Source organism: Phascolarctos cinereus, unplaced genomic scaffold, assembly GCF_003287225.1.
Source record: "Phascolarctos cinereus isolate Bilbo 61053 unplaced genomic scaffold, phaCin_HiC Scaffold_5;HRSCAF=322, whole genome shotgun sequence".
NCBI lineage: Eukaryota > Metazoa > Chordata > Mammalia > Diprotodontia > Phascolarctidae > Phascolarctos > Phascolarctos cinereus.
The window spans coordinates 215345140-215368958 of record NW_027555958.1 but is presented as its reverse complement, the minus strand read 5'-3'; the positions used below and the strand labels follow the sequence as shown (position 1 = coordinate 215368958).

Below are 23819 nucleotides of genomic sequence, written 5' to 3'. Positions count from 1 at the left end.
CACATTCACAGTGCACAATGGGGTTCAAATTTTCATTTCTCTCTTCATTCTTTAAACATCTTACGTAGTGTATAACAGAACCCTACCTTTATGTATTCCATTTACAAAAAAAAAAGATTTTTGAGTTTTTCATACTGTTCTTTGTGTGTGTGTGTTTCATCTTTTATGATGAGATTCAGTTAAATGCTTTCTTTCTTCTCTCTCCTCCAACTTTTCCTTTTTATTTCTTTTCTTCCTGATGGTGTCAAGTACTGTAGGGAGTTGTTAAAGGATTCAGTTTCATAGAAGAGCTACTCTTATGTTTTCTCAAATGCTTAAAAAGTAGGAGTTGCTGTCTTCCTAGATTTCTTTAGGCAGAAACTTATAACAAGAATTGTAAGGTTGCTCAACTTTGGTTCTAAATTTATTTTTATAACTTCTGAGAAACATTATTCATTCATAATATCATCACATAATCAAGGATTTAGAGTCAAAGGAGATCTCTGAGATACCACTCTAATTATTACTGCCATAGGATTACCTATATTGCTACCCAATGAAAATAATTTTTTTTGGAAATTGAGCTTTAGTGGGAAAATACAAAAGATTTAAAGATTTTCTACCAGCTCAAATATAATCTATATGCAGATGTTTTCCTGTTTTCTATACCTTTTTGCTTCAATTTGTATAATAAATTAAATCTCAAAGAATGTATTTTACTTTGCTCATGTCACTTATTTTAAAATAGGGTTGATCTGTAACTTATACAAAGCCAAATGTCAACCTCTTCATTGAGTTTGCATTGTAGAATGTAAATCTCTTGAGTTCAGAGCTTGCTTTGTTTCCATCTTTATCTCCCCAAAGACTAGCACAGGCATTGATAGGCACTTAAAAGCTTGATGAAGTCACTGATATTACTTTAGCTGTATATTTGCTAGCCAAAGTCTTCTATTTGTTCTGTTTCTTAGGAGGCAGTGTCTTTACACTATGATACCCTTAGAGATCTCATCCATATTTTGCATAGATTGAAAAAAAATTAGTGGAGGAAAAGCATTGTTTTGGGAAAAATGACTTTCATTGCTGACATTCCATTTTGAAGTGGGAAGCCAAAAACAGACTGAACAGAAGAAGCAATAGGAGCAGTTGGTAGGAATTGCAAAGAGGAAGATTTGGGATTAGTACAAAGTAAAACTTCTGATCATTAAACTGTTGAGAAACAGACAGGATGAAAGAGAGAAAGAGAGAAAGAAAGAGAGAAAGAAAGAAAGAAAGAAAGAAAGAAAGAAAGAAAGAAAGAAAGAAAGAAAGAAAGAAAGAAAGAGAAAGAAAGAAAGAAAGAAAGAGAAAGAAAGAAAGGAGGAAGGAAGGAAAGAAAGAAAGAAAGAAAGAAAGAAAGAAAGGAAGGAAGAAAGAAAGAAAGAAAGAAAGGAAGAAAGAAAGAAATGAAGGAAGGAAGGAAGGAAGAAGTGGACTGGGCTTCCATCATGAGGGCTTCAAAGATAAAGTGGATGAGTATATATTGGGGATGTTGAAGAAGGGATGCTTATTCACATACAAATTGAATGTAGGTGACTAGAAAGGTAGATTTAGGCTCAGTAACAGAAGAACAAAGGCAAGTCTTCCTAACAATTGAGGTTGTCCATAAATGTCTCAAAAGCTTGTGAGGTCTCAGTTACTTGAAGTCTTCAAAAGGCGGCTGGATGACCAGCTGTTGATTTTGTAGAGGCAATACATGTTTACAGGATGACTAACAAGGCAGATTTAGTGAAGGAAACTCCTGATGTGTCAGTCAATAAGTATTTATTAAGCACCTACTATGTTTTAGATATTGCGCTAAGCTCTGGAGATACTAAAATAGGCAAAAGAAAATCCCTGTTCTCAAGGAGTCCATAATCTGATGGAGTGGGGGGAGAAAACAAGCTATGTAGAAGATAAATAAGAAGTAAGCAAAAGAGAGAGAACATCAGAATAAAGGGAGGTTGAGAAAGGCTTCCTGTAGAATATGGAGTTTTGGTTGAGATTTGAAGGATGCCAGGGAAGCCAGCAGACATGGACAAGGAGGGAGAACATTCCAGGCATGTTTGACAGCCAGAGAAAATGCCCGAAGTTGAGAGATGGAGCGTCTTTTCATGGAACAGAAAAGAGGCGAGCATCACTGGATCATAGAGTACATGGTTGGGAAGAGAGTGTAAGAAGACTAAAGAGGTGGAGAGGAGGAGAAGGGATACATTATGAAGGACTTTGAATGCAAATAAAAGATTTTGTACCTGATCTTTGAGGCAATTGGGAAGCCACTGGTGTTTGTTGAATAGTGGGGTGGCATGGTTGAACCTGTGCTTCAGGAAAATCACTTTGGTAGCTAAATCAAAGATGGATTGAAGTGGAGAAAGACTTGGAGTAGGTAGATTTCTGGTAAACTATTGCAATAATATAAGTGTGAGGTGATGAGGGTTTGCACCAATGTGGTGGCAGTATCAGAGGAGAGAAGCAGACATATTTGAGAGCTGTTGTAAATGTGAAATTATAGGCCTTAGTAAGAGATTGGATATAAAGGGTAAAAAATACTGAGGCTCAAGTACAGCAATTAGATTTTGCACTTGAAGGGCTGGGAGAAAGGTGTTGCCCTCTACAGTAATAGAGAAATTAGGAGGGGTCGGGGTTAAGGGGAAAGATGATGAGCTCCATTTTGGACATACTGAGTTTAAGGTTTGAGGTGTCTGAAAAGTAGTTGGAGACGTGAAATTGGAGGTTAGCAGAGAGGTCAGGGCATGATAGGTAGATCTGAGAATCATCAGCATAAAGATGAAATTAAATCCATGGGGACTGATAAAAATCACCAAGTGAAGCTGTAGAGAGAGAGAAAAGAAGAGAGCCTAGGTTAGAAGGTTATTGGAATATTATGGGTAGAGGTCATGACATGAATGAGAATCCAGAAAAGGAGATTGAGGAGGAGATGTCTGATAGGTAGGAGGAGAACCAAGAGAGAGGGCAATGTCCTAAAAACCTAGAGAGAAAAGAGTATCAAGGAGAAGAGAGTGATCAACTATGTCAAAGGCTTCAGAGAGGTCAAGGAGAATAATGATAGAGAAAAGGCCACTGGATTTGGTAGTGTACAATTTTGGTGGAATGATGAGATCAAAAGCTAGATTATAAGGGTTTAAGAAGAGAGTGAGAAAAAGAAAGTGGAGGTACCTATTATAGATGTTCTTTTCAAGGAGTTTAGTCACAAAGAAGAAAAGAAATGAGGATGGAAGGATCAAGTGAGGATTTTTTTTCTTTGTTTAGGGGGACATGGGCATGTTCACAGGCAGTAGGGAAGGAGCCAGTAGACAGGGAAAGGTTGAAAATAAATTATGGAGTGGGAATGACAGAGTAGGTGATCTGTTGGAGGAGATGAGAAGGAATGGGATCACTTGAGTAAGTTGAGGAGTATACTTTGGTGAAGTCTACCTTTAACCGTACCTCAAATTACAATGCTTAGTTTGCACCAATATTTGATTAGTCATTACTTAGCAAACATATTTTATTGTCTTTGATTGTAGTAATGGAAATGAACAGTTAGGGTTCCCAAAAAGTGTGGGGTCAGTTGAGGCACAGGAAACAATCAATGCATATACAAGGTTGCAGATGCTACATCAGTGTTTCCATTAAGGCACCAGAGAAGAGTTTGTAGTACTGCAGTTATTTCTAGTTCCCAGTCAGCTCATAGGAAGGCCAGCCTACACAGGTCAATTTGTCATAGGGCATGATAATGTTTATCCTTTCAAATGGAACATATCAGAAACATAATGAGCTATAGCTATAAACATAATGAACTAAAAACAAACAATCCTGTTAGTTTATATTCAAATACTTTCAATTGTCATTAAATTCTGCATTATTACACCTATTGCCAAATTGCATTATTTCTACTTTCACAATGTTTCTCTTATCTCCTCTCTGCTCATACAGCAACCACTGATTCATGTCTTTATCACCTCTCATTTGGAGTATTACTATAAGCTTGTTTGGTCTCCCTGATTTAAGTCTCTCCCCACTCCAAAGCATTCTTCACTCAGTTGCCAAAATGATTTTCCTAAAGCACAACTGCCTTTCCCTCCCTCACCCCCACCAATCACTTGCAATTATGTTTAGGATGACACAGGCAGTCAGCAAGCGTTTATTAAGTATTTATTACATGCCAGAAACTATTAAGTATTAGGAGTAAAAAGAAAAGCAAAAAATAGCCCCTACTTTCAAGAAGTTCACAATTTAGTGGGTGAAATAACACTGAAACAACTATATGAACAAGATATATACAGGACAAATTGTGGATAATCTTTGAGAAGAGGCATTTACTTAAAGGAATAGTGGGAAAGCATTCTTGCAGAAGATGGGACTTTAGCTGAGATTGAGAGGAAACCAGGGAAGCTAGGAAGTAGAGATGATGGAGACAGAGTCCTAGGCATTGGAGATAACCAGTGAAAACACTCAGATTCAGGAAAGATGGAATGTCATGTGTGAGAGCAGCAAGGAGACCTTGTCACTGGACCAATGAGTACATGTAAGAATATTGGAAAGATAGAAAGGGGATACCTTTGTAAGGCTTTAAAAATTAGAGGAATTTATATTTGATCTTGGAGGTAATAAAAAGACACTGCAGTTTGTTGAATGGGGGTGGTTGGTGACATGGTTAGACCCATGCTTTAGGAAGATCTATTTAACTGTTGATGGAAGGGTGTACTAGAGTGGGTAAATTGTAATAATCTGTAATAATGAAGTAGAGCAGGATATTGCAATAAGCTAAGCATGGGGTGATGAAGGGTTGCACCAGAGAAATGACAGGACTTGATAAATGATTGAATGTGATGGGGTAAAAGAGAGAGATAGTGGATGAAACCTAGATTGTGATCCTGAGTGACTAGAGGTATGTTGGTATCCTCATCAGTAACAGGAAAGTTTCGGAGAAGAGGGGTCTTGAGGGGGAAAAGTAATTAGCCATTTTGGACATGTTGAATTTGAGATGTCTATCCGGTATATACTTTGGGTTGTTGAATAAGTGGTTGGAGATGTGAGACTGGAGGTCAGGAGAGAATTTAGAGCTGGACAAATTGATCTGAGAATTATCTGCATAGAGATGACAATTGAATCCATGGGTATTCTGATGAGATCATAAGCAAAATAGTATTCTCTAGATAGAGAAGATAATGGCCCAGCTGAGAATCTTGGAGGATACCTATAGGTATGACCTGGATAAATATACAACAAAAGTTATTGAGAAGGAGCAATATTTCTATTAGGAGGTGAACCAGGGAAAATCGGTGTCACAATAGTGTAGAGAGAAAAAAAATATCAGGAAGAGGGTGATTAGCAGTGGCAAAGCCTGCAGAGACATCAAGAAGGGTGAGGATTGAGAAAAGGCCCTAACATTTCTCAATTAAGAGATCACTGATACCTTTGGAAAGAACATTTTCAATTGAATGAGACTGGAAGCCAGATTGCAGTGTTAAGAAAAGAGAGAGAGGGAAAGAAATAGAGGCATCTATTAAAGAGGGCCTTCACAGCAGTCTTTTGTCTGGGTAAGAAGGGCTACCTCTTTGTGTGATAAAGAAGATAGTAGCAGAATAATATTAGTAACAAAAAATTAGGAGGAGGGGAGAAGAGACAATGGCCTTAATTTTTTTCACAAAACTTGAGGCAAAGTTCTTAGCTGAGAGGATGGAGTGAAGGGCAGCTGTGGGTAGTATGAGGAGGAATGAAAAGGTTTGGAAGAGCTGCTGTGGAGAGTAGGATAGGGAATTGATTAGGGAGATGTAAAAGATTTGTCCTGCTTTAGTGAAATTACAAACAACAAACAAATAAATTACAAACATAGTGAAGCGCACACATATAATCTATCTATCCACAAAAAATCCTGGTTGAGATTTCATATGTACATGTGTATATAGCACATGCATATATATGTACATGTGTACAATACACATATGTGTATATATACAAATAGGGTTCCCCAAAAGTCTTAGTGGAATTTTAAGGTTTAAACGCTTAAACCCTGTTTGTATATACCTATATATGTACAGATGTATATGTATTATACACATTAGAACACCCTGTATACACACATGTACACACACCCTATATACACACACTCATATACTCCCATACACACACTCACATACAGATATACTCTCTATATAGACATGCACACACACCCTTAATACACATACCCTTTACATACACACCCTGCACACACACACACACGTACATGTACACCAATGCCCTGTATATACACATGCATACACACTCTGTACACACCTACCCATCCATCCATACACACATACCCTTTACACACACACCCTGCACACACACACACACACACACACACACATACATACACCCACATACACGTTCTCATACGCCAACGCCATGTATACACACATGCACATATACTCTGTATACACCCACCAATCCATCCATACACACATACTCTGTATACACACACACACACACACACACACACACACATACACACACACTCATGCATCCCCCATACACATACTCATACATACACAGATCCTATATAGATACATGCACACATTCCTTGTGCACACACATGCATTCATACATATCCACATACCCTGTATGCACACACACTCGTATGCCCCCCACACCTTGTATATACACATGCACACACACCCTGTATACACACACACACACACACACACACTCTCATATATGCACATATAAAGTACTCTGACATTGAAAGCTCTTCACAAGTTGGCCCTTTTCTACCTTTCTAGTCTTCTTGCATTTATCCTCCTTCACACAGTCTCTAATCCAGCCACCTCAGGTTTTGCTAACATGCAATAGCCTTTCTGTACCTTTCTCAGTACCTGTGCATTGCTTGCACTCCTCTGTCCCACCTATACCTCTCCATGATTTCCTTCAGGTTTCAATTTAAGTCCCACCTTCTGTAGGAGGTCTTTTCTGTGTCCTCCCCACCAAGATGCTAGGACTTTCCCCTGTGAGATTAAGTTCCATCTCTTCTTTATATGTGTATCTAGTCATTTGCATGTCTCCTCCAATAGAATGTGAGCTCCTTGAGGTCAGGGACTGTGTTTTCACCTTTCTTTTTATCTCCGGTGGTTAGCACAGCATGTAGAACATAATAAGCACTTAATTAATTTTTGTTGGTTAATTATATGTATATTTCTTAAGTTTCAATGTATTTTTCTTAAATTTTAATTTGAATTACATTTAATCTCCAAATAGTTTTCTTGTCCTGAGTCAAGCAATTCTCATGGATTTTAAATTTAGCAGCTTTTTGATGACAAAATTTTTATATTCACCCCCTCCACAAGTCACTATGAACATGAATATAACATGTCTTTTATATTATCCTTTTCTTTAAGGAAAATTATAATTTAATCTAATATACTGTATATTTACATTTTTTTTCAGGCAAATCTCGCTCCCCCATCATCTACAATGGCTGTGAGTCAATTGGTATGTACTGTATTATATTTCTAAATTACAGGGTGACATCAATGAAAAATGTTGATCTTGTAGAGCATTTTTATTGGAAGGAAAATGAAACAGGAACAAATATAATATATTTCAATTCTTAAGATCCCTTGAATAGGTAAATAAAAATTTTGACAGAAATAGAAAAGAGGAGATTTTTTTTCTGTCACTTTGTATTTTTATATTTCTCATTCATGTGATGGTTAGCTTATTCCAAACAAGCGCATATATTGCATTTACATTACTGGTTGAAAGTCTTACTGTCTCTGAATCCCTGTGAAATAGTATGTGCTGACACTTTTGTAGAAACATTTGATTTATAAAGCACTTTACATACATGATCTCATTTGATCCTCCCAATTTGACCCTCCCAATGAGGTAAGTGACACAGATATTATTATTATTGTTATTATTATTCTGATTTTATAGATAAGGTGTCTGACACTGAAAATGTTAATTGCTTTGCCCAGGATCACATAACTATATGGATTTGAGGCAGCATGCTAACTCAGGCCTTCACATTATCTACAGTACCTTTGCATTCAAGTTGACAAAGCAGTTGGTTGATTCAGCCAACTCACTGAAAAATCAAACTTGCCTTATTTGGGCCATCCTATAGCTAAAGCAACTGGTTATATCTTTGTGTCCCTCTTCTCCCATCTCCAGAATAAAAATTCTTTGAGGGTAGGGACTGGTAATCTTTTATTTTTGTATTCTAAGTACCTAGGCTAGTGCCACATAGCAGGTACATAAAGGATATTGGTGAACTAAATTGTTAAAATTTTCAGTTGGTTCTTTTAGGATTACATGGTTTGTAAGCAGCCGGGCTAATACCTATATTAAGCCCACACCAGTGAAATAGTTGGGCATGAAAAGGAAAGTTATATGATTGAATATTTGAAAACCATAAACATTTATGCAAAACAATTTTTCTCATAGGTGTCAACAGGTTTGTAATGGAATGGAAGGTAGAATATGGTCATAAGAAGAACACTCCATTGCAATTCAGGAGATTTTTGCACTCATCCTTGTTTTGCTGCTAACTAGTTGAGTGACCTTGGGCCAGATACTTCCTCTCCAGGATCCTCAGTTTCTTTATTTGTAAAATGAGGGGGTTGGACTAAATGATCTCTAAAGGTCCTTCTGGCTCTTATATTCAGTGAATACTAACATTCTTATTGAGGGAGTTACCATGGAAACAAATAAACCTTCAAATAACATGCTGGAACTGCATGGTTTTATAGGTAAAGGAGAAAAAAAATCACTTTTAGCATGCTGACTTCCTTAGATGTAGAAATTTTATTTTTTGCTGTAGTCATGTTGCAAATGTTTATTAGATTAATGGATATCACCTCTGCTGCTTACCACCTGTATGATTTTGGCCAATAACTTTACTTTTCTAGGCCTCAATTTTTTCATCTGTAAGATAATGTTAGAACTAAATCATCTTTAAAGTCACTTCCAGATTTAAGTGATCTCTAGTTCCTCAGTTCAGGTGATCTGTAAATGTCTCCAGAATGTTACAAAGTCTTCCTCTTGCCTTCTTCAATTTCTTGCAGGGGTAACCTGAAGGACTTTTTTTTTTTTTGCCACTGATGGCAAGCTGTTTTTGTCCATCTCCAAAATAAGAGAAGAGAGAAGTTTAAGCTGTATGAAGAAAATATCGAGAATATGTTAGACATTCACAAACATTCCCTAACCCTAAAGCTGAAGGACTGGAGAATCCTGATGTGCAGTTCTCCATAACCATAGAACATTCTTTAATTTTTTGACAGTAAATGCTTGTATTAATCATAGTGTATGTGAGACAGCATGCTGTAATGGATAGAGAACTGACCTCTAAGACAGGAAATCCTAGTTTAAGTGTTACCTCTGATGGATAGTGCCTGTATGATCTTGGGAAAATTGCTTTAACCTCTAAGTGCTCTAAGCAACCCCTAAGTATAATTTTTAGAGAAGATGCCAACCTGTATTGGTAAAGAGAGTTTCGTTGCTTGGGAATCCATCAACTGGATGAGATCATAGGTTTAGTGCCTATCTTGTATCCAAGTAATAACAACAATCTCTCTCTCTCTCTCTCTCTCTCTCTCTCTCTCTCTCTCTCTCTCTCTCTCCCTCCCTCCCTCTCTCTCTCTCTCTCTCTCTCTCTCTCTCTCTCTCTCTCTCTCCTAAATATACATATGTATATAAATTAGATATAATCTATTTAGTCAAGAGAGAGGTTGTTAGTATACTGGGATGTGATATAGGTATGTGTATATATATATATATATATATATATATATCTATATATATCTATATATCTCACATAGATATCACTGAAGGGCTTGCAAAGCATATATATATCTACACACATATACACACACACATACATACACATATACATACACATAAACATACACACACATATGGATTTACAAAGAACTTTATATTCTCTCATTGGAGGTCACCTGATGGTATAACCCATTGTGTTAATAGTAACCAGATCTCATTATAGAATTTCAAAGAAAGGTTTAAAATAAGCCATTGAATAATGTAGGCCTTGAACAAAATTAACTTGTAGAATATATGGCTTCAGTATTGTTGCTTGATTAAAACAATGGGAAGTTTGACATTCTCTGGGGGAAGAACTATATGAAACGTGACTAAGGCTTTTACTTCATATTCAAGAAAATTTCACTACATGCTAACTACTCCCCCAAAGCAAGCATTCCTTGACTGGGGTTTAAAATTAAATTTTGATCTCATACCCCTCCCATGGAATGAAGAAAGGTTTGTGAAAGAAGGAATTACTAAAAGAGCTCATCTCAGAAACAAACATCTCTTGGCTTCATCGTGCTAGGTCCATTTTCTTGTGTGCTTTGAGCATGATTTTGGCAGCTTCACAGTAGAAGGGAACTAGGTCATACTACACATGATCATATGAGAGAGAAATATTAGAGTAGTATGTAACAGTGGCTTCCTTCTTTGTATGGGAAATTATTCCCCACCCCTCTACCCACGTCGCTGCTCAATGTCATGTTAAAGTCAGATATGCTTTTGGTTTTTTACCAGTTTTTTTTTCCTAATAAAGCTGCTATAATATTTTATTATCATTTACTTTGTGGGTCATTCTCTTTGTTTTTTTAAAATTTTTTAAAAATTTTTTTAATATAAATTTATTTATTTTTAGTTTTCAACATTCACTTCCACAAGCTTTTGAGTTCCAAATTTTCACCCCATCTCCCCCCTCCCCCACCTCAAGATGGCATGCATTCTGAATATCCCTTCCCCTAGTCTGTCCTTTCTCCTATCTCTCTCCCCTTCTCTTATCCCCTTCCCCTTCTATTTTCCTGTAGGGCAGGATGGACTTCTGTACCCCATTTCTTGTATTTCTTATTTCCCAGTAGCATGTGAAAACTTTTTTTTAAACATATGTTTTTAAAACTTTAGGTTTCAAATTTTCTCTCTTCCTCCCTCCCCACCCCACCCTCATTGAAAAGGCAAGCAACTCAATATAGGTTGTACATGTACAGTTATGCAAAACATGTCCCTAGTAGACATGTTGTGAAAAACTAACTCTATTTCCCTTAATCCTATTCTGCCCACCCATTTATTCTAGTCTTTCTTTTGACCCTGTCCCTCCTCAGAAGTATTTTCTTCTGATTATCCCCTTTCCCAATCTGCCCTCCTCTCTGTCATCCCCTTGCTCTCTTGTCCCCTTCTCCCCCTATTTTCCTGTAGGATAAGACAGATTTCCATACCCAATTGAATTTGTATGTTATTCCCTCCTTAAGCCAAATCCTATGAGCATAAGATTCACTCATTCCGTCTCACCTTCCCCTGTTTCTCCTTCACTGTAAGAGACTTTTCTTTTCTGTTTTTTTTTGTGAGACAATTTACCTGATTCTACCTCTCCCTTTCTTCTTCTCCGAGTATAATCCTCTCTCATCCCTTAATTTTATTCTTCAGATATGACCCCTTAATCTTCAACTCACCCTGTGCCCTCTATCTATCTATTTTCTTCAGTATATTTTTGGGTCTCCTTTAGCAAGCTATTGACTTGTTTTTCATGATTTTCTTGCATCACCTCAGTTTTTCCTCTACTTCCCTTACTTGCTTCTCAAGATCCCATCTGAGCTCTTCCAAGGCCTGGGACTGATTCATATTTTTCTTGGAGGCTTTGGATGGAGGAGCTTTGACTTTGTTGTCTTCTTCTGGTTGTATATTTTGATCTTCTTTTTCACCAAAATACGATAATATAGTCTGACTCTTTTTGCGCTGCTTGCTCATGATCCCGGCCAATTACTTGAGTTTTAAACTCTTTGTTAAGGTATGAATCTGCTTCCAATGTGGAGAATGTACTGTCCCAAGCTTTGGGGGTTTGTACAGCTGTTTTCAGAGATACTTGTAGGGACCTGTAAATTTTCAATTCTTCCAAGGTGGTATGATAAGGGGTGAGGTGTTTACTCCTTTCCTGGCCTGTGACCACAAATACTCCTTTCTGTCCTGTAACTGTGAGGAGGGTCTTCTCTCCACAGCCACTACAAGCTCTACCACAGCAGCGCTCCTTCTCACTCTAGCACTGCCACCCAGAACTCTGACCCAGATCCAAACATGGGCAAAGCAATAGATCCCTGCAATCCCTCTCTGATCAGCCACTGGATTTCCCCTCAGTCTGTGGGCTGGAAGCTTGGGAAGCAGCTCCCCCCCCCCCCCCCCCGCCACACTCTTGGGAATGGATCTGAGACCCCACCTTCCTTTCTCAGCACCAACAGAAACAGACTTTTCCTACTGACCTCCTAAGTTGTCTTTGGCATTGGTGGATTGAGGAGTCTGGAAACCTCCACAGCTGCCTGAGATTCAGTCCTCTGAGGCCTGCTCCAGATTTGCTAAGGCCTGCACGCCCACGGTGCTGCGTTGTACTCCCAGCCCAGTGCGATATACCTTTCTGATCAATTATCCAGGTTGTCTTGGGCTGGAAATTTGTTTCGCTCTGTCTTTTTGTGGGTTCTGCTGCCTCAGAATTTGTTTAGAGACTTTTTTTATGAGTATCTGGAGGGATTTGGAGGAGAGCTCAAGCAAGTCACTGCTTTCACTCGGCCATCTTGGCTCCGCCCCACCTTTGGGTCATTCTCAATGTAAACTGAATACTCAACATTGACTACTATCAGAAAGTAAAATTGAGGGGCAGCTAGGTGGTGTAGTGGATACAGCACCAGCCCTGGATTCAGGAGGACCTGAGTTCAAATGTGGTCTCAGGCATATAACATTTACTAGCTGTGTAACCTTGGGCAAATCACTTAACCTCATTGCCTAGCCAAAAAAAAAAAAGGAGAAAAAGAAAGTAAAATTGTGCTCATTATATATACATTGATGGACCCACATAACATAAGCTTATCAGTCTCTTGATATTGAGAAGATTAAATTCATTCTGTATCATTTTTATTGATCCTACTTACAGTTAACTGATTTTGTCTTGTAACTATCTAAGTCATGGTCCTTTGTCTCTGAACTGAGTTCAGAACTTCAGTTGGCCTGTAACAAGTTAAGTTTAGAAATCTAGTTCTCATGCTAATCACTGTTCTGTTTTTGCCTCAAGGAAATCTTCTGTCTTTGGGGGATGTGGGTGGACATCAGGGAGTCTGGTCCAGTATCTACACCACCAAGCTATCCTTCAAAGATGCCTGATACATTATCTCTGACCTTGCAGGTAGACTCAAAGAATGAACTTTTCTTAGTCACAGGAGGGAAGGAGGGGGTTGCTGCTAGCCTCTTATTCCCAACTTCCAATCAGTCATATTTTTCCCCATTCCTCAGCTATGTAACCAATCATGTTGTTATCAACTCCATGATGTCACCAACCCTATAACCAATTGTATTATTTCCTCACCTGTCCTGTTTTGTTATTTGTTCTAATCTTATAAAAATGACCTGAGTCTCCATCTTGGAGTCTTTGGCTAAACTGACACATCCATTGACCCATTCTATTAGCAGGTAGAGTCCCATTAATAAACATTATCATGCTTACAGAAAATGTACCTTAGCCTACCTTCATTGAATTTCTGAATTTGTTTGCTGAACACAGCAATATGTTTGCCGAACATAACAATATGTTTGCCAGTATGCTTCGGTTCTTTGTTGATGTGTGCACAGGACTTTATCAATTAGAAATACATATAGGCATATAGGTTGATTTTTGAAGGTATAATTACCGTAGTTCAAGCCTTCATAATCTCTTACTTAGATTATTATAATAGCTTCCATACTAGATTCCCTGCTTCCATTTTTCACCTTCCCATGGAACAACAGCTAAAATTATCTTCTTAATGCACAAGTCTGACCATGTCATTCCATGTCACTGATAAGAATATGGCAATGGCTTCTTGGTCCTCATAGCACAGAACACAAATTTCCTTGGTTTTCAATTAAGGCCCTTCATGATTTTACTCCTGGCTGAAAACTACCTTTCTACTTTTATTTCACATTATGCTCTTTTGCACCATCTTTGTTCCAGCTGATCTGGCTGTTCCCTGAACTCATTGAGCTTTCTCCCTGCAGGCTATCTTTAATACTTGGAATTAATTTTCTGCTTATCTGTTCCTTTCTGAATCTTTCTGTTCTATCAAGGCACAGCTCAGAAATGACATTTTTCATAAACAGAGTCCTCTCCTCCTTGTATCTCCTCCTTAAATTTTCTTAGAGGACTTTTCTTTTCTGAACCTCTCTCCTTTGTCTTCATTACATGCTTCTTTATATAGAATGTACTTGCATGTATGCACATATACTTTAGAAGAATGTTAAGTTCCTCAAAGGCAGATGTCACTAAAAATGTGTTCTTAGCACATTAGCACTTAGCAAGTGAAATTAAACCAAACCAACAAGGGAGAAAGACTGTACATATTTCAATGAGTTCAAACATATATTATTCCAAAATTCCTTAAACTTGTTGCAAAGTGTCTCTCTTGCCCTCACCAATTCCTTTCAGCTGTGAGCTGAGTTTTTGTTGTGCTAATGTTGGCCGACAACTTTTTTTCTTTAATCTTCAAACTAAGTCCAGAGGGAGAGAATATGTTAGACTAATGATTCATCAACTTTTTGGTCTCTAAAAATTATTAAGGACCTTTTTGTACCCTTAAAATTATTGAGGATCCCAAAGAGCTTTTGTTTACATGGTTATACCAATGGGTTTTTATAATTTTGGAAATTAAAAATGATGAAATTTAAAGCTACTTATTAATTCATTAAAAATAATAATATTAAATTTTATTAGTATAACATTTTAATCAAAAAACTACATTTTAAAATTATAAATAGTGAGAAGAATGATGGTGTTTTGTATATTCTTGCAAATCTCTTTAATGTCTGGCCTAACAGAAAACAGCTAGAATCTCCTATCTGCTTCTACAGTCAATCTTTTGTAACATGTTGTTTTGGTTGAAGTATATGAAGAAAATCTAGCCTCATACTCTTATGTAGTTGGAGATAGTAGGAGTGTTTTAATAGACAAATAGCATCTTAGTATTGTTCTGACAATGGTCTTAACCTGATAGACCTCCTGAAAGGTCCTTGGGCTGGGGGGTGGAGGGAGGTAAAGTGTGATCCTTGGATCACACTTTAAAAGCCACTTTACTAGACATTCACAAGAATTTCCTAACCTGAAAGCTGAATTTCTGAGATGTAATATTGCTAGTTATCAGTAAAGTCTCTCTAGAAATGGTAAAGAACAAACTAGGCTGGCTTTCTGAGCTATGCTTGGCACTAAGCTACTTAATTGACCTTTAGAGATCCTTTTTTGGCCCATGACTGCCAAGCATTGTGTTCATTGACTGATTAATTGATTGTTTAATTTTTTCATTCAACAAATGCTTTTGAGGCTAGCCCTGGAAAGATGCAAAGAAAATTAAAACATCTTTCTTGCCCACATGAAAATTGGAGTCTAGCAGCTAAGGGGAGCATCTAGTTTCTTTCAAAGTATAGCTTGGTCACCATCTCTTACATGAATAGTTTCCTAATTGCCTCAGTTATTAGCAATTTTCTCTTGTAATTACTTTATATGATTTTTATTAACTTATTCATGTTGTATTACCCTGACATAGAATATGAGGTCCTCAAAGCTACAAATGGTTTCATCTTTCTCTTTGTACTGTGTCCTAGCACAGTGCCTAACATATGGCAGGTACTTAATCAAAGTTGCTGAATTGAGCTGAACCTTTTTAATCAGTATTTACTGTATGAAAAGCACTATGCAAGGCATTGAAGATGATATAAAGATACTCAAAGGGTCTTTGTCCTTGTGAAGCTCGCAATCAAGTAGGGCTATGCAAAAATATATAAAGATATAATGGTATGCAATAAATAGAAAATAAAATCATACTATATTGCTCTTGGCTTCAGTTTCCCCATCTACAAATGAAGAGCTTATACCAGATTGCTGCCTCTAAGATTATTTCTAACTCAAATCTGTGATTCTATGTAATACCATGCAGAGGACTAGATATGAAAACTGCTACTTGCTATTACTGCAATGACAATAACAAATGATACAATATAGTTGACTCTCATCATGCAGTGTTCAAAACCTGAATTTGCCTAAGTAACTCCATCCTACTAACTTCAGGCAAGGCACAGCACAACTTTCTCTAATTTTCCAGAAGTCATCTAGAGTTGTTAAACTTGACAGATATTTGTTTCTAATTGGGACTGCCAACTAATGTGTCACCCTTTAAGTGGTTCATGATTCATCTACCTGAGGGCACTTGATGTCACTGTTGTTCAGAAAATGCATCTCTGAAAGCTTGTGAATAGCATCAACATCTTCTTCAAACTCAAAGGCAATTTATCCTTGACAATTTTATACACTCTCAACATACCTTGTATTCTAAGCATTTGTGATCATCACTTCCTCAGATTTGAGTCATACAATTTATCTTCTTTTCCCTTTTTCTCCTTTGACACGTTAAATTTGGCTGAGCTGTGTTTTGCAAACTGCTTCTTGAACAATGGGATGCTGTTTGTTATCATCTGGTAACACACAAGGATTGTAGAAGGAATTCAGACAGAAACACATGTCCTTGTTATGTAGACAATATCAGTATGTGGCATAGGTTGTCATGGTGACCCCTATTTTCCCTTCCCTCAATCACTAGGTGGCCAAATTTCTCGATATTGTCTTCTTTGTACTTAGGGAGGCTCATCCCAGTACAGATGCATAGTTCCAGGGTTGGAATTTCTTAAAATCTAGTGCTTTTCTACTATATTGGGCTGCTCCCAATCAAAATCAATTAGTGAATGAGTAGGGAGTTATTAAATACCCAATCTGTATTAGGCACTGTGTTAGGCACTGAGGATACAAATGCAAAGATTTGAGCATTCCCTATTTTCAAGAAACTTACATTTAATCTGGAGATACAGGATGTACATATTTAAAAATATAGAGAATAAATATATACAGAATAAATAGAAATTAGTTAATTACAAGGTAGTTAGAGCTCTTGTATTTGGGAGGGGGTATCAGAAACAAAAAAAAAATGAGTAGAAGATGGTGCATGAACCATATCTTGAAGGGAGAGAGGGAATTATGAAGTTGAGGTGAGGAAGGCTCCAGATATGGGGTATGTTAGTTCAAAAGAATGGAAGTAGAAAATGAGAGCTGTGGGGAAGGAATGGACAGAAGCCTGAATTGGGTGGATCCTAGTGATTAGGAAGGAAAGTAGCAGAAACAGCAGTATGAGTAGAAAAATGGGGTCAGATGTAGTAAGACATATCCAGGAGGAAAAATGGTAAGGTATAGTTCCTCCTTGGATATATGGGTGAGGAAAAGTCAAGTTGTAGATACAAGTTCACAAAATGAGAGACTAGAAGAATGGCAGTACCCTGCCAAAATTGAGAAGCTGACTGGCAGGAATTATTTTTTGAGGGAGAGATAACTAATTCTCTTTTGGATATGTTCAATATGAGATGCCTATATAACATCTCAATGTTAATGAAATGTTTAATTGGCAGTTGGAGATGTGGGACAAGATTGGATAAGAGACCAGGATTGTATATATAATTCTGTAAGTGATTTTTCACAGAGATGATATTTTTTAAAAATGGGGGTTTATGACATCACTGAGAGAGAGACTAGGGAGAAAAGAAATGACAGCTGTGATTTGAACACTTTGGACATTACACCTTGGAGAAAGAAAGCTAAAGTATTTGTTTCTGAACATGTGATAATATTTCTTCTAATCAAGCACTAAACTTGGCTCTCTAATTGCCCATAGCAAAAAATCCCTCTTGATAGATTATTAAGGCTATCTATACAAGATCTTTTCCAAAGGCATACTCAAATTTTCAAATAAGTCTCTGAGCTCATAGGTTTAATTGTTCCCTGCAGTAATACAGACCACACAGTCCATCCATGCCTGCCCATCCCACATGACTCCTACCCACATTCTCCCTTAAGTTCCCCAGAAAGGATCCAGCCAAAATAACGAGAGACTTCTTTGCTTTCTTATGACACTGCAAAGAAACCAGTGGAGTATTTTCTATATGTTATCCTTCACTCATAATATATCTGTTTTTAAACTGTTCTATTGATATATTTTCTTTTTTATAATCATAGTCATTTCCCAATATAACCAACTCCATTGAAACCTCCCTTGTAACAAAGAAATGAAATCAAGAAAACTGACAAGGCAACCATGTTTATCTGCTTTTGCAACATTCCATCTCCATGATCCCCTACATTTGGAATAAGAGAAAGAAAGTTCCATAGGGATTCCTGAAAAAGCTTCTGAAGATGAAGATTAAAAATATTCTAACTCTAAAGGACTGAATGTATGTTTTTGCAGGCTCTTCAGACCCATTAAACAAACAAGCAAACAAAAAAACATTTCTAGTCTGATTTTCAAAATCTGGTCTTTTTATATACTGTGATCTATTGTTTGCTAATTATCTCTTTTATAAATCTTTCCTCTCCAAATGACCACAAACCCACCTACTCTTATCCCTCTAATCTCAGAATAACTAAATTGCCTGGAATTCTGTATGATGAAACCTGATGAGTTGATTTAATCAAAATAACTAGGAAATAGGAAGCAAAAAACTCTTATTTGAAGAATAGAAAGATATTATTTGAAACATAGTAAATAAGTCTAGTTTGGTGACAAACTAGACAAGTCACTTAAACTGTTTGCCTCAGTTTCCTCATTTATAAATGGGAATAATATATCTGCCTTTCAGAATTATTGTGAGAACGAAATGAAATGATAAATGTGTTTAGCAAAGTGCCTAGTACATAGTAAGTGCTGTATAGGTATTATTATTATTATTATTATTATTATTATTATTATTATTATTACTATCATCATTATCATTTCAAAATTTCTGTTTATGGTCACAGTGCTAACTTACAATGGTACAGAAATATACTTTTAAACTTCAAAGCCTCAGAACAAAATGTTCATGGTATAGTTAATATAACTGTAAGGGCTTAATTAAGCATTTTTTAAAATGAATACTAGTTATTTGATATAGAAGATATTTCTAACCAATGTAAATTTAGGAAAAAATTAGAATCAACCAATCATCAAGCTTTATAAATGTTCACTATGTGTTAGGCATTTTGCTAAGTTCTGAGAATACACAGAAAATTTAAAAAAAGATATCCCTTCCTTCAAGGAGTTTACATTCAAATGAAAATATTATAGGCATATACACCTTACATAAAAAGTATATACAAGGTAGAGTTAGAAGGGAAGGCACTAGATGCTGGGGGAATTGGGAAGGACCTCCCACAAAAGGTGGTAATTGAGCTTAATCTTAAAGGAAGACAAGGATTCTAAGAGGCAGAGCTGAGAAGTGAGAGTATTCCAGACATGGGAGATAGTCAGTGCTAAAGTATGGAGATCAGAGATAGAGAGTTGTATATGATGAATAGTAAGTAGACTGGTAGGGCTAAACCATAGACTGCTTACAGAACAGTAATGTGTAAGAAGACTAGAAAGTCAGGAAGGAATAGGTTGTAAAAATCTACTTTTGATTTAAGAGGCAAGCAGAGAGCTACTGGAGTTACTTGAGTAGGGGGATGACATGGTCAGATCTACACTTAAGGCAAATCACTTTGGCAATTTTGTGAAGGATAGATGGGAATTGGAAGAAACTTGAGGTAGGGAGATCAATTGGGAGACTACTGCAGTAGTCCAGGTGACGGGTGATGATGAAAGTCTGAACTAAGGTAGAGGCTGTGTGAGTAGAGAAAGGGGTTCAGATTCAAGAGATACTGAGGAGGTAGAAAATACAAGATTTGACAGATGAATGCATACAAAGTGTGAGAGAGTGTGAGCCATAGAATCATAGACTCTTCAAGCTGGAAGGGCCCTTGGAGTTCATCAAAGCCAGCCTCTTACCATGTATTTTAATCTCTGATATAAAATTTTCTAAAAAAATAGGTCAATGGCCTATGCTTCAATAATATGCTGCAGTTATAGGGAATAATACATTGTTTAATAAGGCAATGCCTTCCATTTTTGGACAGTTCTAATTGTTACAGAATTCTTTCCTTCTACTGGAGCTGTGAAACAGATCATAATTCATCCATGTCTTCTCATCTTATGCAACTCTTTTGTATGTTCTTATATAAATTCTCCATAAGGTGTCAATTCAAAATACAGTAGGGGAGCAGAGGGGCACATAGGCTTTGGAGATGTCAAGGCAACATGTGGGTTGTCCATCTCCTATCTCTCTCTCTCTTGTTACATGATCAGCTTTACTTCTATTTTGGTCACGCAACACTTTGATGGTATCTTTAATGCCTCTCCTCACGTACAAGGTTATATACTGCATCCTGCTGAAATCCATGATAGGTCTTTCCATTGATCTTCAGGTTACCCACAATTTTGATTTTCAGAGGTCATGGTGTTTTATAATTCACAGCTGTATAGTGCCACTAGAAGAGCACTGATTGTTTTTAAATGGGTTTTTGCTTTAGGGAGAAACTTGGGGACATTGAAAGTGCTCCACCATTTGTCAAATGAAATAAAGTATGTTATCTTTCTTCTATTCAGGTCTGGGCCTAATTTCTTGCCAAATGGTAATATTTTTTCAAAGTTTAAGTACCAACATAAAAATTCAATGAGTTGTATATACTAATTGTTTTTTCTGTTCAGATTGTTAGATCAAACATTTTCAGTGCTTGTGAATCTCATGTAGGAGGCTTTGTATAATGATAAGACTTGGTGTCATCAACTCAATGTTACCACACACAGAAATACCTGGAGGAGAGCCTGCTTGCCTATGCATTGGGAATCCCTCTTTCACTGGACTCTGCAAAGGACAATTGGACTCTCCAATGAACATGGCATTGGGAATAAGCCTTGTTGAACACACATCTTCCTATTTAATTCTTCATTTATCATCATTTATTTAGCACATTTGATATTAGTCATCATCATCAAAATTGTTAATAGTATTCTATGATCTTAAGTATGAGAAATACCTTGTTTGTACAGAGTCTTTAAGGCTGCATTTTTTGTGTCAAATTAAGTTGTTTTTAATGGTTAGACTTTTTTTTTTCTAATAATGGAGAAGAGGAGATGGACCAATAATTTGTTTACAATGGGAACTTCTAGGCTGGAAACTCACTATTCAAATTGACATCTGCAACTTAAAGTCTTAGAAAATTGCCTAAGGCCCTGAAGCATTAAGTGATTTGCCCAGCATCAGGTAGCCAGCATGTGTGAGAGGCAGGATTTGAACCCTGTTCTTCTTGATTGTGAGGCTTATTGTCTATTCACTCTTCCATGCTGCTTTTCAGTCAAACAATAAGCAGTGAAGTCTTATAATCTCTCCATTTTTAGTCAGTTCTGGGATTGTAAAGATATGATCTACTATAGGAAAAAAAATCATAAAAAAGCTGCATATTACCTTTTTCATATTTTTATCTAAGGCTATCCTACATAGAGACACAGGCCATTCTCATAAATGTTTTATACAGATAAGAATTTCCTACATGTAAATGAATGAAAAATATCTGAGGGGAAGATGCCACACAATGGGGAAAAATCGTGAATGCCATTACTACTGGCAAACAGTCATCTGGTGAAATATGATCCCTTTCAACTTCCTCCCATAGGTTTTAGCTATAACTCTGGAACCACACAGAACTAATCTCTGTCTTCCAGACGACAATCCTTTAAATACATGAAAGCAACTATCATTCCCTTCCTCCTCCAAAGCTTCTCTTCTCTACTTTAGGATATCCATCTATAGTTCTTCATAGGATCATAGATTTATTAGGGTGTTTTTTAATGTCATGAACGCTCTCCTCCTTACAATTGTTCCTGAGATAGAATCCAATATTCCAGATGTTATCTAATAAGCATAAAAAATAGTGGGATTATTACTTCCCTTGATGATGATGACAACAATCAGCATTTATACAATATTTCAAGGTTTGCAAACATACTACCTCATGTTGTCCTCACAACAGCCCCAGGAAGTAGGTTTTATTATCCTCATATTTTAGAGGAGAAAATTGGGGCAGAGATAGGTTGTGATTTTCACAGGGTCACACAGCTAGTAAGTGTGTGAGGCCAGCTTTGATTTCAGGCCTTCCTAACTCTAGGTCTAGTGCTCTATCCCACTGTACCACCACCTCACTGCCTCTGATTGTTTAGAATACTCTATTTTGAGGAATGTGGCTTAGGATTGCATTTATTTATTTTTTTAAATGGCAACCAGATGATATTATTGACCCATATTGATCTTGCAAGGACTTGAAACTCCTATCTTTTTCACTTGAACAGTTATTATGCCATATCTTTCCTAACTGGTGTTTATGTGGCTGATTTTTTTTAGCCTGAATGTAGGACTTTACTTTTATCCTTATTAAATTTCCTTTTCTTAGTTTGGTCCATTGTTCCAGTCTGTTGAACTCTTTTTGAATACTGATTGTTATCCACTGTATTAGTTCGGTCCTCCCAATTTTGTGTTATCTACAAATTTAATAATCATGCTATCTACTGTATGACTTCATTCAATTCATTGACATTTCCCAAGCCACAGTGATATTCCTAAAGCACAGGTCTGATCGTGCACATTCCCTTGCTCAATAAATGCTAATGACACCCTTCTACCCCTGGGATCAATACAAATTCTTCCACTGGGTATTCAAATACCTTTACAGCCTTACTCCCACCCACTTCTCCAGTGGGCTTATTATACATTTCTAGTCTTTACTCAAGCTGGACTTCTACTTATTCCTCACATATAGCATTTCATCTCTTGTTCCATGCCTGTAATGCTCTCCCTTTTCACTTCTTCTCCTTAGAATACCTAATTTCCTTCAAAGCTCAGTTCAGTAACCATCTCCTCCATGAGATGAGGCCTTTTCTGATTCCTGCTTCCCTCCACAAATGACCTTGTATCAATTTTCCATCTACTTATATAGGTACATGTTGTCTCTCATGATAGAACACAAGCTTCTTGAGGGCATGGACTATTTCATTTTGTCTTTGAATCCACAGTGCCAAGCACAGTGCCTGGTACATAAGAGATACTTAATAACTTTGGTTAATTGACTGATAAATACATTGAATAAGATAAGGCTAAAAACAGACTTGTGTGATGGCAGGAATAAATTCTCTTAAGGTTGACAGCAATAAATCAAATAATCTACTGTGGTAACAGCTATTTAACAAGCTCTTAATTTCTTGCAGTATTCTCTGGTCCACATCTTTCTCTCTTGATATTACTCTATCATAACAGACTCTGTAAAATGGCTGGCTAAAATACATCACATCCATAAAAGGTAGCTAGGTGGTGTAGTGGGCAGAGCAATGAACTTGAAGTCAGGAAGACCCGAGGTCAAATCTGACCTCAGGTACTTAGTAGTTGTATGATGCTGGGCAAGTCATTTAATCACTATTTGCTTTAGTTTCCTCAATTGTAAAATGGAGTAATAACAGCACCTACCTTACAGGCTGTTGTACGGAGATAATATGTGGAAAATGCTTAGTCTGGTGTCTAGCATGGAGTAGATACTATATAAATTCGTATTCCCTTACTCTTCCCTATAGCATTTTCCTCCATGCACCAAGTAGTAGCAAAATTCAGTTATTCTAATAGATCACCTTAATATATCTTATGCTTTGGGTGTTTAGCTTTTGGTCTGTCTCTCTCTCCCCTATGTCTTGACTGCCCTTTCTCCCCACACTTCATTTGTTGAATTGTTACCCAACTCAAACAATTTAAAGCCAAGTTCAAATGCCACATGCAGTATAGTGCAGTGGAAAAATGCTGGGCCCAGATCATGACCCTGCCATTCACTCCCTGTGTGACCTTTAATAAGTCACTAGACTTCTCTCTGTTCA

At 37.0% G+C, this 23819-nt stretch overlaps 1 protein-coding gene across 12 annotated transcripts in view; it reads left to right on the top strand.

The window, feature by feature from the left end:
• The window catches only part of MLIP (muscular LMNA interacting protein), a 416101-nt gene that overhangs the window by 250738 nt on the left and 141544 nt on the right, over positions 1-23819 (top strand). For all 12 annotated transcript variants that reach the window (XR_013487007.1, XR_013487006.1, XM_078155316.1 and 9 more), the window contains one exon: positions 7420-7464. Coding sequence is in view for 10 of the 12 variants with exons in the window: in XM_078155316.1 (XP_078011442.1) it covers positions 7420-7464 (45 nt within the window). In the remaining 2 variants the exon portion in view is untranslated. The remainder of the gene's footprint in view (positions 1-7419; positions 7465-23819) is intronic.